The sequence below is a fragment of the Bos mutus genome, chromosome 17 (assembly GCF_027580195.1).
Source record: "Bos mutus isolate GX-2022 chromosome 17, NWIPB_WYAK_1.1, whole genome shotgun sequence".
Lineage (NCBI taxonomy): Eukaryota > Metazoa > Chordata > Mammalia > Artiodactyla > Bovidae > Bos > Bos mutus.
Window position 1 is genome coordinate 70,648,285 of NC_091633.1, and position 14,970 is coordinate 70,663,254.

A 14,970-nucleotide genomic window follows, 5' to 3' on the forward strand; every position below is an offset into this window, starting at 1 on the left:
ATCTCATACCCATTAGGGTGGCTACTATCAAAACTTGAAAAAATAGAAAAGAAAACATGTTGGTGAGGATATGGAGAAACTGGAACCCTTATACACTGTTGATAGATTGCAAAATAGTGCAGCATCTATGAAAAAATTGATTGAGGTTCTTCAAAAAACAATCATAGAACTACCATACATTCCAGCAATCTCACTTCTCTGTATATATCCAAAAGAAAGGAAAACAGGCTCTTGAAGAGATATTCACATACACATGTTCATGGTAGCACTATTCACAGTAGCCAAGAGGTGAAAGCAACTCGGATATTCATGAACAAATGAATGAATAAACAAAGTGTCAATATATATCCAATGGAATATTATTCAGCCTTAAAATGGAAGGAAATTTTGCTGCATGCTACAACATAGATGAACCTTAAGGATTTTATGCTAGGTGGGGAAAAAACAACAGTCACAGAATGATAAATATTGTGCAATTTTACTTGGTACCTAAACTAGCCAAATTCATAGAAACAGAAAGTAGACAAGTGGTTATCAGAGGTTGTGGTAGGGGTGCGGAGAGTGGAGAGTTTAATGAATGGATATAGGGTTTCAGCTTTGCAAGAGGAAAAGTTTCTGGAGATCTGTTTCATAACAATGTGAATGAACTTAATACTATCAAATTGTACATTTAAAAATAGATAATATGGTACATTTGATATTGTGTGTGTGTGTGTTAGTCACTCAGTTGTATCCGACTCTTTGTGACCCCATGGACTGTAGCCCACCAGGCTCCTTTTTCCATGGGATTCTCCAGGCAAGAATATTGGAGTGGGTTGCCATTGATATTGAGATTTCTTTATTATAATAAAAAAAACTTTCAAATACTTTGAAGGTGGTGCCTGAGAACTGTGCCAAATATTTCCTCTCCTGTAATTTTTATTTCACTGTATGTATGAGTTAATAATTATCTTTAAAATCAGGAAAAAAAATGTGAATTGGATCAGTTCTTCTCACAGATACATACAGTTTCTTTCACTATAGGAATATAAGTTTATTTAGGAAAAGTGACTACCCAAATTTTGAAACAATAAGAAAACTGATATGTCAAGGCTAGTCGTCATGCAACACCAAGGTAGGTGTAGGGGGTGATAAACTGCATGAACCTTGTGGTTTATGGAAAAGCAACCATTTAAAGACACAAAAGGAGTACAGAATAAGGGAAAATGTGTGTTTCAGATTGAAACATTGCCTTTAAACATAAACATTAATGAGTTGTGAAATGCACATCATGATAAAAAAAAGAATGAGTGGAATGGACATATGAGTGTAAAATGGGTATAAAATGGGAAAAAAAGAGATAACTTAAACAGCTTCATATTACTTACCTAGAAACTATTGCCTTGATGATAACTTCTTTAGAGTGAAATAGATCAAAACTCAAATTTATTACACTCTTAAAATTAGCATTCAGTCACTAACAAAATAATTCTAAGATTAGGAAATGGCAGAATTCTAAATTATATGAAGCAAAATATCTTTCTAAAATGTATTCTGAGAATTATTTTACTATAGCTATTTTCAAGTATAATTAGTACTTGAGCAACAGAAAATATACAATAAAAACACAAATCACAAAAAGAATACAACATTCCAATTCAACAACTGAGCTCTGTATTTGCAATGCCTAATTTCTATTAACAGTGCTTGCCAATTTAACATGCTGATTGGTTTGGTAATCATTTCAATTGAAGTTTTGTATGATTAGTAATATTAAATAATTTATACCATTAAAATTTTTACTTGAATATATTTTGATAAGAAATGTGTTTTTAAAATCTCAAATGCCTGGTATTGGCTATAAATACCAAGCAAGTATTTTTTGTACTCTACAGCAGCAATATTTAAAAGTTGTTCTAGTTCTATGCTAAGCCTACTTTGTAAGGAGCCACACAGAGGAAAGGAATTAAAAGTCAAGAGGTATAACCTGAGACTCCAACCTTGAGAAGGTGTTCCTAGCATAATGCATGATGCTGTCAAAATCATAGCTTTCTCCGAGTGAGTTCACTTCCGCAGGCTCCATCTTCAGAAAATTGTACTCTTGACCTAGGAATCAGGCACAGGAAATGTTTCAGAAACCTCTTAACAGACAGAAAAGAGAACAGAAGAACCCTCCCAGTCCTCTAACTCCTCTCTACTGAAAGCTAATCACTGAGCTTCATGACGCTGCATTTACAAACAAACACCCAAGTACACGCAAAAGAGGACATCCCCACTCCAGTACTCTTGTCTGGAAAATCCCATGGACAGAGGAGCCTGGTAGGCTGCAGTCCATGGGGTCGCTAAAAGTTGGATAAGACTGAGCGACTTCACTTTCACTTTTCACTTTTATGCATTGGAGAAGGAAATGGCAACCCACTCCAGTGTTCTTGCCAGGGACGGGGGAGCCTGGTGGGCTGCCGTCTATGGGGTCGCACAGAGTCGGACACGACTTAAGTGACTTAGCAGCAGCAGCAGCGCCACTATGTACACTTGAATATCAGCCTAAAAGAATATTAGTGAATTTCATTAAGAAGTTAATTTTCACACTGTTCATGCAGTTCTCGAGGCAAGAATACTGAAGTGGGTTGCCATTCCTTTCTCTAGTGGACCACGTTTTGACTATGCTAAAGCCTTTGATTATGTGGATCACAACAGACTGTGGAAAATTCTTCCAGAGATGGGAATACCAGACCACCTTACTTGCTTCTTGAGAAATCTGTATGCAGGTCAAGAAGCACCAGTTAGAACCAGACGTGGAACAACAGACTGGTTCCAAATTGGGAAAGGAGTAACTCAAGGTGTAAATTGCCACCCTGCTTATATAACTTATATGCAGAGTACATCATGGGAAATGCCAGGCTAGATAAGCACAAGCTGGAATCAAGACTGCCAGGAAAAAATATCAATAACCTCAGATATGCAGATGACACCACCCTTATGGCAGAAAGCGAAGAAGAACTAAAGAGCTTCTTAAAGAAAGTGAAGAGAAGAGTGAAAAAGTTGGCTTAAAACTCAACATTCCAAAAACTAAGATCATGGCAACTGGTGACATCACTTTATGGCAAATAGATGGGGAAACAGTGAGAGACTATTTTTTCTGGGCTCCAAAATCACTGCATATAGTGATTGCAGCGATGAAATTAAAAGACACTTACTCCTTGGAAGAAAAGCTATGACCAACCTAGACAGCACATTAAAACGCAGAGACATTACTTGGCCAACAAAGGTTCATCTAGTCAAAGCTATGGTTTTTTTCAGTAGTCATGTATGGATGTGAGAGTTGGACTATAAAGAAAGCTGAGTGCCAAAGAATTGATGCTTTTGAACTGTGGTGTTGGAGAAGACTCTTGAGAGTCCCTTGGACTGCAAGGAGGTCAAGCCAGGCAATCCTAAAGGAAATCAGTCCTGATTATTCATTGGAAAGACTAATGCTGAAACTGAAACTTCAATACTTTGGCCACCTGATGTGAAGAACTGACTCATTGGAAAAGACCCTGATGCTGGGAAAGATTGAAGGCAGGAGGAGAAGGGGATGACAGAAGATGATATGGTTGGATGGCATCACCGACTCAATGTACATGAGTTTGAGCAAGCTCCAGGAGTTGGTGATGGACTTGGAAGCCTGGCATGCTGCAGTCCATGGGATCGCAAAGAGTTGGACATGACTGAGCAACTGAACTGAACTGAATAAGTTAATTTTGGCAAAAAGGTAGATTACCAAAAGCATACTTTGGATTTTTCTTTGTATAGTCTTTCACTTTCTCTTAATATTGTTTTTTTAAAAAAATGACTTTTTTTTTTCAATATTGTGATTATAAAAGCTATGCTTTTTACCAAATGAGTTTCCCACTCTCTCTTATGACTCTATTGGCTTAGATAAATAAATCTTCCTATTTGTATTAAATGATTTCTATGAAACAATGGGAAATATTATATGTTGTATATACACACATTTCAAATGTTTGCTATGTGAATTTGTCACTAAAGATGAAATAACAACAGAATGTTTCACTCAAAACTGAAATAAGATTCTCTTTGATGAAAAGGAAGCTCTAATCAGAAGGCTTTTTAGAAGAATATGCTTCCGGATTTAATTTTTCTTTTTTTACTTTTCATGACTGCCATTTTAACTTATGGACATCTTCACATTAATAGATTTCTCAATTGCCTCTTTGTATCTGTATTGTAATATTATTTCTTGAAATCTGAAAAGAACATAGTGTTAAATGTGTAGATCTACATTAGTGGTTCAAGAAATGTTTCCTCAGATAGAGTTTAGGTTTCACTGATCCATTTTTCACAATTTCAGCAGCCAAAGAAGGCTGTTTTTATGGCTCATTCTGAAACATCTAAATTTAAAGTTGAGGTATTAAGATTCCAAACTCAAGGTTGGAGTTCAGAACAGAACTATTACAATGTTTATGCAACTATTTAAATTTTATTCCAATTGTTATATTATTACTAAATCTGAAAATATCACATTAAAAAGTTTCCCAAAAGCTAATAAAGAAAGTGAGTGATGTACAGAGCATAATACCTTTGGTACGAGTGATAAGAAGACTGACATACTCAGTTCAGTCGCTCAGTCCTGTCCAATTCTTTGCGACCCCATGGACTGCAGCACTCCAGGCTTCCCTGTCCATCACAAACTCCTGGAGCTTACTCAAACTCATGTCCATCGAGTCGGTGATGCCATCCAACCATCCCATCCTCTGTCATCCCCTTCTCCTCCCACCTTCAATCTTTCCCAGCATCAGGGTCTTTTCAATGAGTCAGTTTTTTGCATCAGGTGGCCAAAGTATTGGAGTTTCAGCTTTAGCATCAGTCTTTCCAGTGAATATTCAGGACTGATTTCCTTTAGGATAGATTAGTTTGATCTCCTTGCAGTCCAAAGGACTCTCAAGAGTTTTCTCCAACACCACAGTTCAAAAGCATCAGTTATTCTGTGCTCAGCTTTCTTTATAGTTCAACTCTCACATCCATTCATGACTACTGGAAAAAACATGGCTTTGACCAGACGGACCTTTGTCGGCAAAGTAATGTCTCTGCTTTTTAATGTGCTGTCTAGGTTGGTCACAGCTTTTCTTCCAAGGAGTAAGTGTCTTTTAATTTCATGGCTGCAGTCACCATCTGCAGTGATTTTGGAGCCCCCTCCCAAATCACTTAAGCATTAAAGATGAAACAATCAGCCTTAAGTTGTAGAACCTGTAGCCCAGAGTAAAGTGTTTTGTGCTTAGTCACTTCAGTCATGTCCAATTCTCTCTGACCCTGTGGACCATGGTCTGCCAGGCTCTTCTGTGCATGGGATTCTCCAGGCAAGAATACTGGAGTTGGTTGCCATTTCCTTCTCTAAAAGTGTTTTAGTTCACCTTTACAATGAATTCACACATTAAATAGTTTTCAGTGAACTAACAGACCAAATAATAAGATACATGTTCTACAAATCTCTGTGGCCATTATTACTCTTCTCAGGAAATACTTCACATTGTCTTTAACCTCTGATAGAAGCAAGTGTTATAACTCTACCCTTCATTAAAAAATAGTAAGTATATTTTAGTATATCCAATTCTAAGTGTGATGTTTATAAAGCTATGGAGCTGATTTTATTAATATTAACCTATAATCTACTGGATATTTCAACTTCTAAGCACAATATGTGAATATACTCCTTAAGTAAAGCAAAATGTTTCATAAAAATTTCTGAAAGTGGAACATGAAGCAACTTTAGTAATACCTTCTGAAGCATATAATTGAGCATTTACCACGTATGTGACATAGTGGTCAAAAAGAACACAGCCATATATGGACTCCGTAAAGAAAATTAGACTTATTTTAGGAAAGAAGGGAAAAGAAAATCAGAGATACAAAGCACCAGAGAACTCATCCTAAACAATTTTTTTAAAAAAAATGAAAAGCCTCATTCTTGAAGGCCTCTTCTAAAATGGCTTAAAACTAATCTAAAAGTAATCCAATCCTTGTACAAAACTGGCTCCTATCGTACATACTCACTAATTTTGCATATGAATGCAAAGCTAAAGTTGACACTTACCAGACATTGCCCTAGAATAACACTTGATCTTAAGTTTCTGAGTAAGTCACAGATCTGTTGAAAGTTATTCTCCAACATGAATTCTTTCATATTAGAATTACAATCAGCCTTCAGTATCTGCATAAGATTGGTTCTAGGAACCTCTTGGATACCAAAATTTGTGGATGCTTAAGTCCTTTATATAAAATGGTTTAGTACAATGAATAAACTTTGATTCAAAGGTTGGTTGAATCTATGGATGCAAAACCCTACAAATATAGAGGGCCAACAGTTCATACATACAAATTATTGCAAGTGAATGAGAAAAGTGAGAATAGTCACATGTTGAGAATATTGCTGAATCCAAAAACAGGTGACAAAATGTGCACAGAGTTCCAAATACTCAGAACATCTCACTAAATAAATTACTCTTTTCTGTCAACCTGAATAGTGACTCAACGACAACAAAAAAGAAAAGCCATAATTAGTTTAGCACTATGTTAAGTATTATATATTTACATGCTTTTTTATACATTTCTTGCTTGTTGTAGGTATGTAAATTTATGTTGAACCAGAGTCCTAATTTTAAGAGCAAGAAACATTCTTGGAAGTTACTTCCTTTATAAGTTATTTTGTCAACATAATAGAGGAAACTTAACTGTAGTTAATAGAAAACTTTTTCTCATTTAATTGGTAGTTGGAGTAATCATCAGAAATACTATTTCCTCTTTGTCTCCCAGTGATAAAAAAGTATTAGATGAACCTTGATAGCTGCTCAGGAGTTAGTCTTCCATACTGAGAGTACAGATTTTATTTACTTCTCTTTCAACACTACAGAATACTTCTTTATTCTTGAAATGATCTCTTCCCTGTAACATTACACTCATTAAATTTTCTCCTACCCCTTAGACCAAACTTAATCTTTTGAGAGATTTTCTCCAACTGTAACTTAAATGCTGCTATTCCCCGTATTCTACCTGAAATCTTATTTCCTTCTTTCTCCAACATTTTCCTAAACAGTCAAATCCTGTATCAAATTCCTTTCTAGATATGTCCTAAAGTCTAGATTCACCTTTCCTGTGTCTGCTAAATATCTCTACTTCATTCATCTGAAGGCTTCTCAAATTCAAACATATGCTAAATGAAATTATTATTTGTCTTTTCCCTCTTAAGAGTATTTTGCTTTTTGTTTTATCCATATTTCTTAGCTTACTTCATTTAATGGTGCCGCCACTCACCCTGTTGCCTAAAATAAAACTTTGAAGACCTTCCTTCACATCCTTCATATAGTGCTTCTCTTAAAATATTTTTGAAATGTTATTTCCTCATCTTCTTGGTCTACACCACCCTAACTGAGGACTCAGTCACCTCTTGTAGACTACTTATTTAAGCTTCTAATAGGTTCATTCTCCCTACTCCCATAACCCCATTCTCAGTTAATAATACCTACAAGCTGAAAGAAATCTTTTTCTCTTTTACATCTGAACTTGTTCTGCTTTCAATCCTTTGATTATTCTCCAGTAGCTAGAGGATAAAATCTCTAGGATAAAAGCCAGGATAAATTTCCTGGCTTCTTATAGAAAATCCTTATGATCTAATCCCCTTTGGTAATTACCAACTAATCTCCCACTTGTAGCTTACTATGCAGCCCTATGAGCAGATGAAAATAATCTAATTATCTGTAATTGTAGCTTTGATCATGATCCTTTTTTTTTTTCCCAGTTAGATATTCCATCAGTCTTTTCTGAACTTAGAAACCCTTTACTTCTAAATTTCAGTTCTTTTGTGACATCTTCCGGCTTGCTAAAGCACATTTTGTCACACCTTGCTTGGACTGACAGTATTCTCAACATATGACTATTCTCATTTTCTCACTTGTTTACAATGTTTATATATATATAGGCATAGCTACACTAAGCTCTGTAATTTTCATGAAGTATCTCCAATATCTAATAGTGCCTCAATAAATAATTGGTACAAATATGTTGTGAGCGACTAAATAGGTCAATGCTGTTAATCACAGGAAATTCTTAGGAATTCAATGTTTGTATTAATAACTTAAAACTGGCTATGAATAAGGAAATAACACATGGCCTGCAATGCAGGAGATGCAGGTTTGATCACTGGGTTAGGAAGATCCCCTGGAGAAGGAAATGACAACTCACTCCAATATTCTTGCCTGAGAAATCCCAAGGACAGAGGAGCCTGGCGAGCTATAGTTCATGGGGTTGCAAAAACAGTCAGAAACGACTTAGCGACTAAACAACAATGCTTGAAATACACACAATCTTATAAAACAATTCTAAACAATAGGGGTTTTCTTTTGGCAATTGAAATGTGCTTATCTTTATGAATTTATGAAAGGTAAAACAAATGCAAAACTATAAATGAGGTTATTATTGCACATTAACTGTCAGAGGAAATTAAATTTAAATACATATTAACTACTGAACTACTGACACTTGAAACATTCTTAAGAATTTGTCTTTAGGGTAGTCAAGATTGAGAGAAAATCTCAAGAAAATATTTGGGCTATCCTGGAAATGTCTCACTTTACTGGAATTTTCTCATGGAACTATCTGTGATATAATATAGATTTTTATGGTAGCAGCACATTTTGTGACAAACCCTGGACCCTTTTTAAATCCCAACAACATAAATTATAGAACTAAGGATAGAAAATGCTTTTTGAAAATTTAACAATATTAATTTATGGTTCACCATTTTTTTTTGAAAGAACCAAAGATATAAAACAGATAAATCTTAAAAAAAAAAAAAAAAGCAAATCTAAAAATAGCATAAGATCATTTGATTTCCAGGAACAAATCAGCACCATAATAGGTATTTTTTAATCAAGGAAAATGTTGAGCCACAATATCAACAAAACCATTCATATTTTGTAAGAAATTAAAATGTAAACAGCACAGTCCTATTAAAAGATGTTTAGTCAGCCTCAAATCTGACTCCCTGTACAGCCCCTCACCTGGCTGGATGTTTTCCCGTATGATAGTCACATGGTTATCTCTGTCTGGCCGCGTGTGCTCATGCCAAAAGCCTATCACATGGCCCAGTTCATGAACGACGATTCCAAATTTATCACAGTTCTTGCCAATAGAGATCGCCTGAGGCCCATTTCCACGCCGACCTACATAGGAGCAGCATCTGGAATAAAGTAGAAAATGTGAATGGTGGTAAACAGGCTGATGACAAGTTAATTATAATCGGGTGAAAATTTGTTAAAATTTCTGGTGAAATATAAAGTACAGCACAGTCAGAGGTAGAACAGTTTTTCATTAATGAACATAGCCAATTTCTAGTAATCCTGGTAAATTTATATGCCAGTCTCTAAATAATCAATTGCAGTGCATTTGTACTAATTTATATATTAGAAGATGTTGGATATGTGCCTTAAATCATTTTTAGGAGTATTTAGAAGATAATAAGATAATAAAATACTTATGGTGATTAATGGCTATTATGCATATAGTTAAACTCAAGACTTCAATTCACATTTATTTCTAATATAATTTTCGGTCCCCACAACCCATGTAAATCACTTAGGTTGGTTATCTAGCAATAATACATTATTTCACTATTAAGCATAAAAACAAACTTTATTTTTCTACTTTGAGAAAAACAATTAAATTTGTGAAAGATGTTGGTTAATTAAAAAACGAATTATTTCTCCTCCTTATGGGAGAATTTTTTAAAAAGGAAAACTTTTAAAAGAAGTCAATACAGGAAAATTAATTTCAAGAGGCAAATTATCTAGGGTTAATTGTTGACTGGTGAAGAAAAATCAATAACTGCCAAACGGTCAGGTGTGATTAGTCCATTTCACCTTCTGAAAGAATATCTTGGACTGTCAGAATGTGAACTATCCAGAGTATCCTCCTGAAAACTTTCCTCAATTTACTGATGTTTTTACATATTAAATGATACTTTTCTACCCAAAACGTAGAAATTCCATTTTGTGTGTGTGCATACATGAAATGTGTCAGTGTGCATGAAAGAGTGTGTACACACATGCAAGCTTGGACACATAAGGACATTGACTCCAAAATAAGTTTTAAATGTACAATAATACAGTAACTACAACTAGAGCTATCAATAAAATTACACTTAAAACTTCAACAATTAGGGTTTACATTAAAATAGCTTATCTAAGAGCCACCCTTCTGGAGAGCCATACAGGACATAAATAATTGGTCTTGAATAGATGGGGATTATGATGTGCCAGACACCAAAACCTTTTTCTAATTTTTTAAGTTAAAAGAGGAAATTGTTCAAAATTAATTTGCCAAAATATTATAAAATGCACGTCATTAAGTTCAGTTTTCAGAGAAAGAACTTTTGGTAGTCTTTTTGAGTGTTACAAATATTTGTCATTCCTATTATTTCTGTAGGCTTTAAATGATTAAATGTCTTACCTTATTCCTTAGTTGCTGTTCAGTCACTAAGTCATGTCCAGTTCTTTGTGATCCCATGGACTGTAGCACACCAATCTCCTCTGTCCTCCACTATCTCCTGGAGTTTGCTCAAATTCATGCTCATTGATGTTATCTAAACATCTTATCCTCTGAAGCACCTTCTTCTTTTGCCTTCATTCTTTTCCAGCGTTAGGTCTTTTTCAATGCTTCAGTTTTTCGCATCAGTGGCCAAAGTATTAGAGCTTCAACTTCAGCATCAGTCTTTCCAATGAATATTCAGGGTTGGTTTTCTTTAGGATTGACTTGTTTGATCTCCTTGCAGTCCAATGGACTCTCAAGAGTTTTCTCCAGCACCACAATTCAGTTTTTGGCACTCAGCATTCTTTTTGGCCCAACTATCACATTTGTTCATAGAAAAACCTTAGTTTTGACTCTACAGACCTTTGTTGGCAAAGTGAAGTCTCTACTTTTTATTTATACTATCTAGGTTTGCCATAGCTTTCTTTCCAAGGAGCAAATGTCTTCTGATTTCATGGCTGTGGTCACCATCCATAGTGATTTGGGAGCCACAGAAAATAAAATCTGTCACTGCATCCAGTTTTTCCCCTTCTATTTGCCATGATCTTAGTTTTTTCAAGTTGAGTTTCAAGCCAGCTTTTCCACTTTCCTTTTTCACCCTCATCAAGAGGCTTTTAGTTCCTCAAAACTTTCTGCCATTAGAGTGATATCATCTGCATATCTGAGGTTGTTGATATTTCTCCCAGCAATCTTGATTCCAGCTTGTGATTCATACACCCTGGCATTTCACATGATGTATTCTGAAAATAAGTTAAATAATCAGGGAGACAATATACAGACTTGCTGTACTTCTTTACCAGTTTTGAGTGGGCCAGTTGTTCAGTCCAATTCTAAGTGTTGCATCTTACCTGCATACAGGTTTCTCAGGAGACAGGTAAGATGGTCTGGTCTTACCTCATCTCTTTAAAAATTTTCTGTAGTTTGTTGTGATCCCCATGATCAAAGGCTTTAACATAGCCAATGAAGCAGAAATAGATGTTTTTCTGGAACTCCCTTGCTTTCTTCAGGATCCAATGAATGTTGGCAATTTGATCTCTGTTTCCTCTGTCCCTTTGAAAACCCGGCTTGTAGATCTGGAAGTTATTGGTTCACATACTGCTGAAGCCTCGCTTGAAGGATTTTGAAGGTAACCTTGCTAGCATGTAAAATGAGTCTAATTGTATGGTAGTTGGAACATTCTTTGGCACTTCCCTTCTTTGACATTGGAACGAAAATTGTCCTTTTCAGGTCCAGTGACCACTGTGGAGCTTTCCATATTTGCTGACATACTGAGTGCAGCACTTTAACAGAATCATCTTAACAGCATCATTTTTAGGACTTTAAAGAGTTCAGCTAGAATTCTGTCACTTGCACCACCTGTAATGCTTCCTAAGGCCTACTTGAATTCACATTCCACAAATCTAACTCTAGGGGAATAACCATATCATCGTGGTTATCCAGGTCATTAAGAAATTTCTTGTATAGTTCTATGTATTCTTGTCATCTCTTCTTAATCTCTTCTGCTTCTCTTAGGTCCTTAACATTTCTGTATTTCATTGTGCCCATCCCTGCATGGAATATTTTTTTCAGTTCAGTTCAGTTGGCTCAGTCATGTCTGACTTTTTATGACCCCATGAACTGCAGCACGCCAGGCCTCCCTGTCCAACACCAACTCCCAGAGTCCACCCAAACCCATGTCCATCAAGTCGGTGATGCCATCCAACCATCTTATCTTCTGTCGTCCCCTTCTGCTCCTGCCCTCAATCTTTCCCAGCATCAAGGTCTTTTCCAATGAGTCAGCTCTCCGCATCAGGGGGCCAAAGTATTGGAGTTTCAGCTTCAGCATCAGTCCTTTCAATGAACACCCAGGACTGATTTCCTTTAGGATGGACTGTTGCAGTCCAAGGGACTCTCAAGAGTCTTCTCCTACACCACAGTTCAAAAACATCAATTCTTCGGCACTCAGCTTTCTTTATAGTCCAACTCTCACATCCATACATGACCACTGGAAAAACCATATCCTTGAAGAGACGGACTTTTGATGGCAAAGTAATGTCTCTGGTTTTTAATATGCTATCAAGGTTGGTCATAACTTTCCTTCCAAGGAGTAAGTGTCTTTTAATTTCATGGGTGCAAATCACCATCTGCAGTGATTTTGGAGCCCAGAAAAATAAAGTCAACCACTGTTTCCCCATCTATTTGCCATGAAGTGATGGGACCGGATACCACGATCTTAATTTTCTGAATGTTGAGCTTTAAGCCAACTTTTTCACTCTCCTCTTTCACTTTCATCAAGAGGCTCTTTAGGTCTTCTTCACTTTCTTCCATAAGGGTGGTGTTATCTGCATATCTGAGGTTATTGATATTTCTCCCGGCAATCTGTACTCTGCATATAAGTTAAATAAACAGGGAGACAATATACAGCCTTGATGTACTCCTTTTCCTATTTGGAACCAGTCTGTTGTTCCATGTCCAGTTCTAACTGTTGCTTCCTGACCTGCATACAGATTTCTCAGGAGGCAGGTCAGGTGGTCTGGTATTCCCATCTCCTTCAGAATTTTCCACAGTTTATTATGGTCCACACAGTCAAAGACTTTGGCATAGTCAATAAAGCAGAAATAGATGTTTTTCTGGAACTCTTGCTTTTTTGATGATCAAGCAGATGTTGGCAATTTGATCTCTGGTTCCTCTGCCTTTTCTAAAACCAGCTTGAACATCTGGAAGTTCACAGTTCATGTATTACTGAAGCCTGGCTTGGAGAATTTTGAGCATTACTTTACTAGCACGTGAGATGAGTGCAATTGTGCAGTAGTTTGAGCATTCTTTGGCTTTGCCTTTCTTTGGGCTTGGAATGAAAACTGACTTTTTCCAGTCCTGTGGCCACTGCTGAGTTTTCCAAATCTGCTGGCATATTGAGTGCAGCACTTTCACAGCATCATCTTTCAGGATTTGAAATAGCTCAGTTGAAATTCCATCACCTCCACTAGCTTTGTTCATAGTGATGGTTCCTAAGGCCCACTTGACTTCACATCCCAAGATGTCTGGCTCTAGGTGAGTGATCACACCATCGTGATTATCTTGGTCGTGAAGATCTTTTTTGTATAGTTCTTCTGTGTATTCTTTTAACATCTCCAATTTTCTTGAAGAGATCTCTAGTCTGTCCCATTCTATTATTTGTCTCTATTTCTTTGCATTGTTCATTTAAGAAGACCTTCCTATCTCTCCTTGCTATTCTCTGGCACTCTGCATTTAGTTGGGTATGTTTTTTCCTTTTTTCCTTGCCAGTTAGAAGTAGTATTTCAACTTATTATTTATGGATCTATTATAACAGCTAATTATATATACTAAATCGATAATAGAAAGAAAAGTGAGGTAAGTGGTAGGGAAAAAAATCAAGGAATTGTATTTTTGCTCCCAGTTAGATTTTTTAGTAGCACATTTTAATTTATACCTACATAGGCAGCTCAGATGGTAAGGAATCTGCCTGCAATGCAGGAGACCAGGGTTTGATCCCTGGGTCAGGAACATCAGCTGAAGAAGGGAATGGCAATCCATCTTAGTATTCCTGCCTGGAGAATCTCATGAACAGAGAGTTACTTGGTAGGTGACAGTCAGTGGGGTTGCAAAGAGTCGGACATGACTGAGTAACTAAGCATATATACATAGTTATTATTATGTACTGATATAGTAAAATATTAGATGTATCAAAATTTGCAAATTTTAGGAAGATTTAAACTGAAACATTTGGTACCATAAAACAATGATAATGAAACTGAAATATCTGAGGATCATACAGCAACTAAATTACCTACATTGAGTCATTCTTGCTGGTTAAAGTCAGAGAAGAAAATACTTTGCAATTCAAAATCCAGGAGACAGATAGACAAGCAATGAAGTTGATTTTTTAAATCTAAAACGGTCAATTCTTTTAATCTGAAACATCTTTTATTAGCAAAACTTTACCCATAAAATTTCTAATAAATAAAATGAGGTTTCATAATAGAAAGCAAAAATACATTTCACACTGGCTTTTACAATGGTCCTATGAAGAATGGGAAATGCATTGGTTAAGGAACAGAAGAAATCTAGATGCTCAAATGACTAAATAGCTAAATATATGCATATACAATTATGTACAACACTACAGGTTTATAAAAACATGGCTTTAACTTGTCTTAGTTTCTTTCTAATGTCATCCAGATTTGATGCTGTTTTCTTGTACATAGCTTTTGATTTTTTTATTTCAAATTTCAGTCTTCCTTTTAAAGCTTAGCCATTATAAGATCTACTTACCCTCTCAGAAAACTTTCACCACCTTTAGAAAAACCCACTAAGCCATAGACAGTAAGAAGGTAACTCAAAACCCACTATACTCTACTTTGACCTCAGACTAGTGGAGCAAAGTCAGTAAGTACAAAGGAAGTTCTCTATAAG

The 14,970-nt window shown here is 36.0% G+C and overlaps 1 protein-coding gene across 2 annotated transcripts in view; it reads right to left on the reverse strand.

Moving 5' to 3' along the window:
- The window catches only part of TLL1 (tolloid like 1), a 323,584-nt gene that overhangs the window by 134,865 nt on the left and 173,749 nt on the right, over window positions 1–14,970 (reverse strand). For both annotated transcript variants that reach the window (XM_005887409.3, XM_070386689.1), the window contains exons 6-7: window positions 9,033–9,211; window positions 1,980–2,085 (exon numbers count right to left, since the gene is read on the reverse strand). In XM_005887409.3, the coding sequence (XP_005887471.2) occupies window positions 1,980–2,085; window positions 9,033–9,211 (285 nt within the window). The remainder of the gene's footprint in view (window positions 1–1,979; window positions 2,086–9,032; window positions 9,212–14,970) is intronic.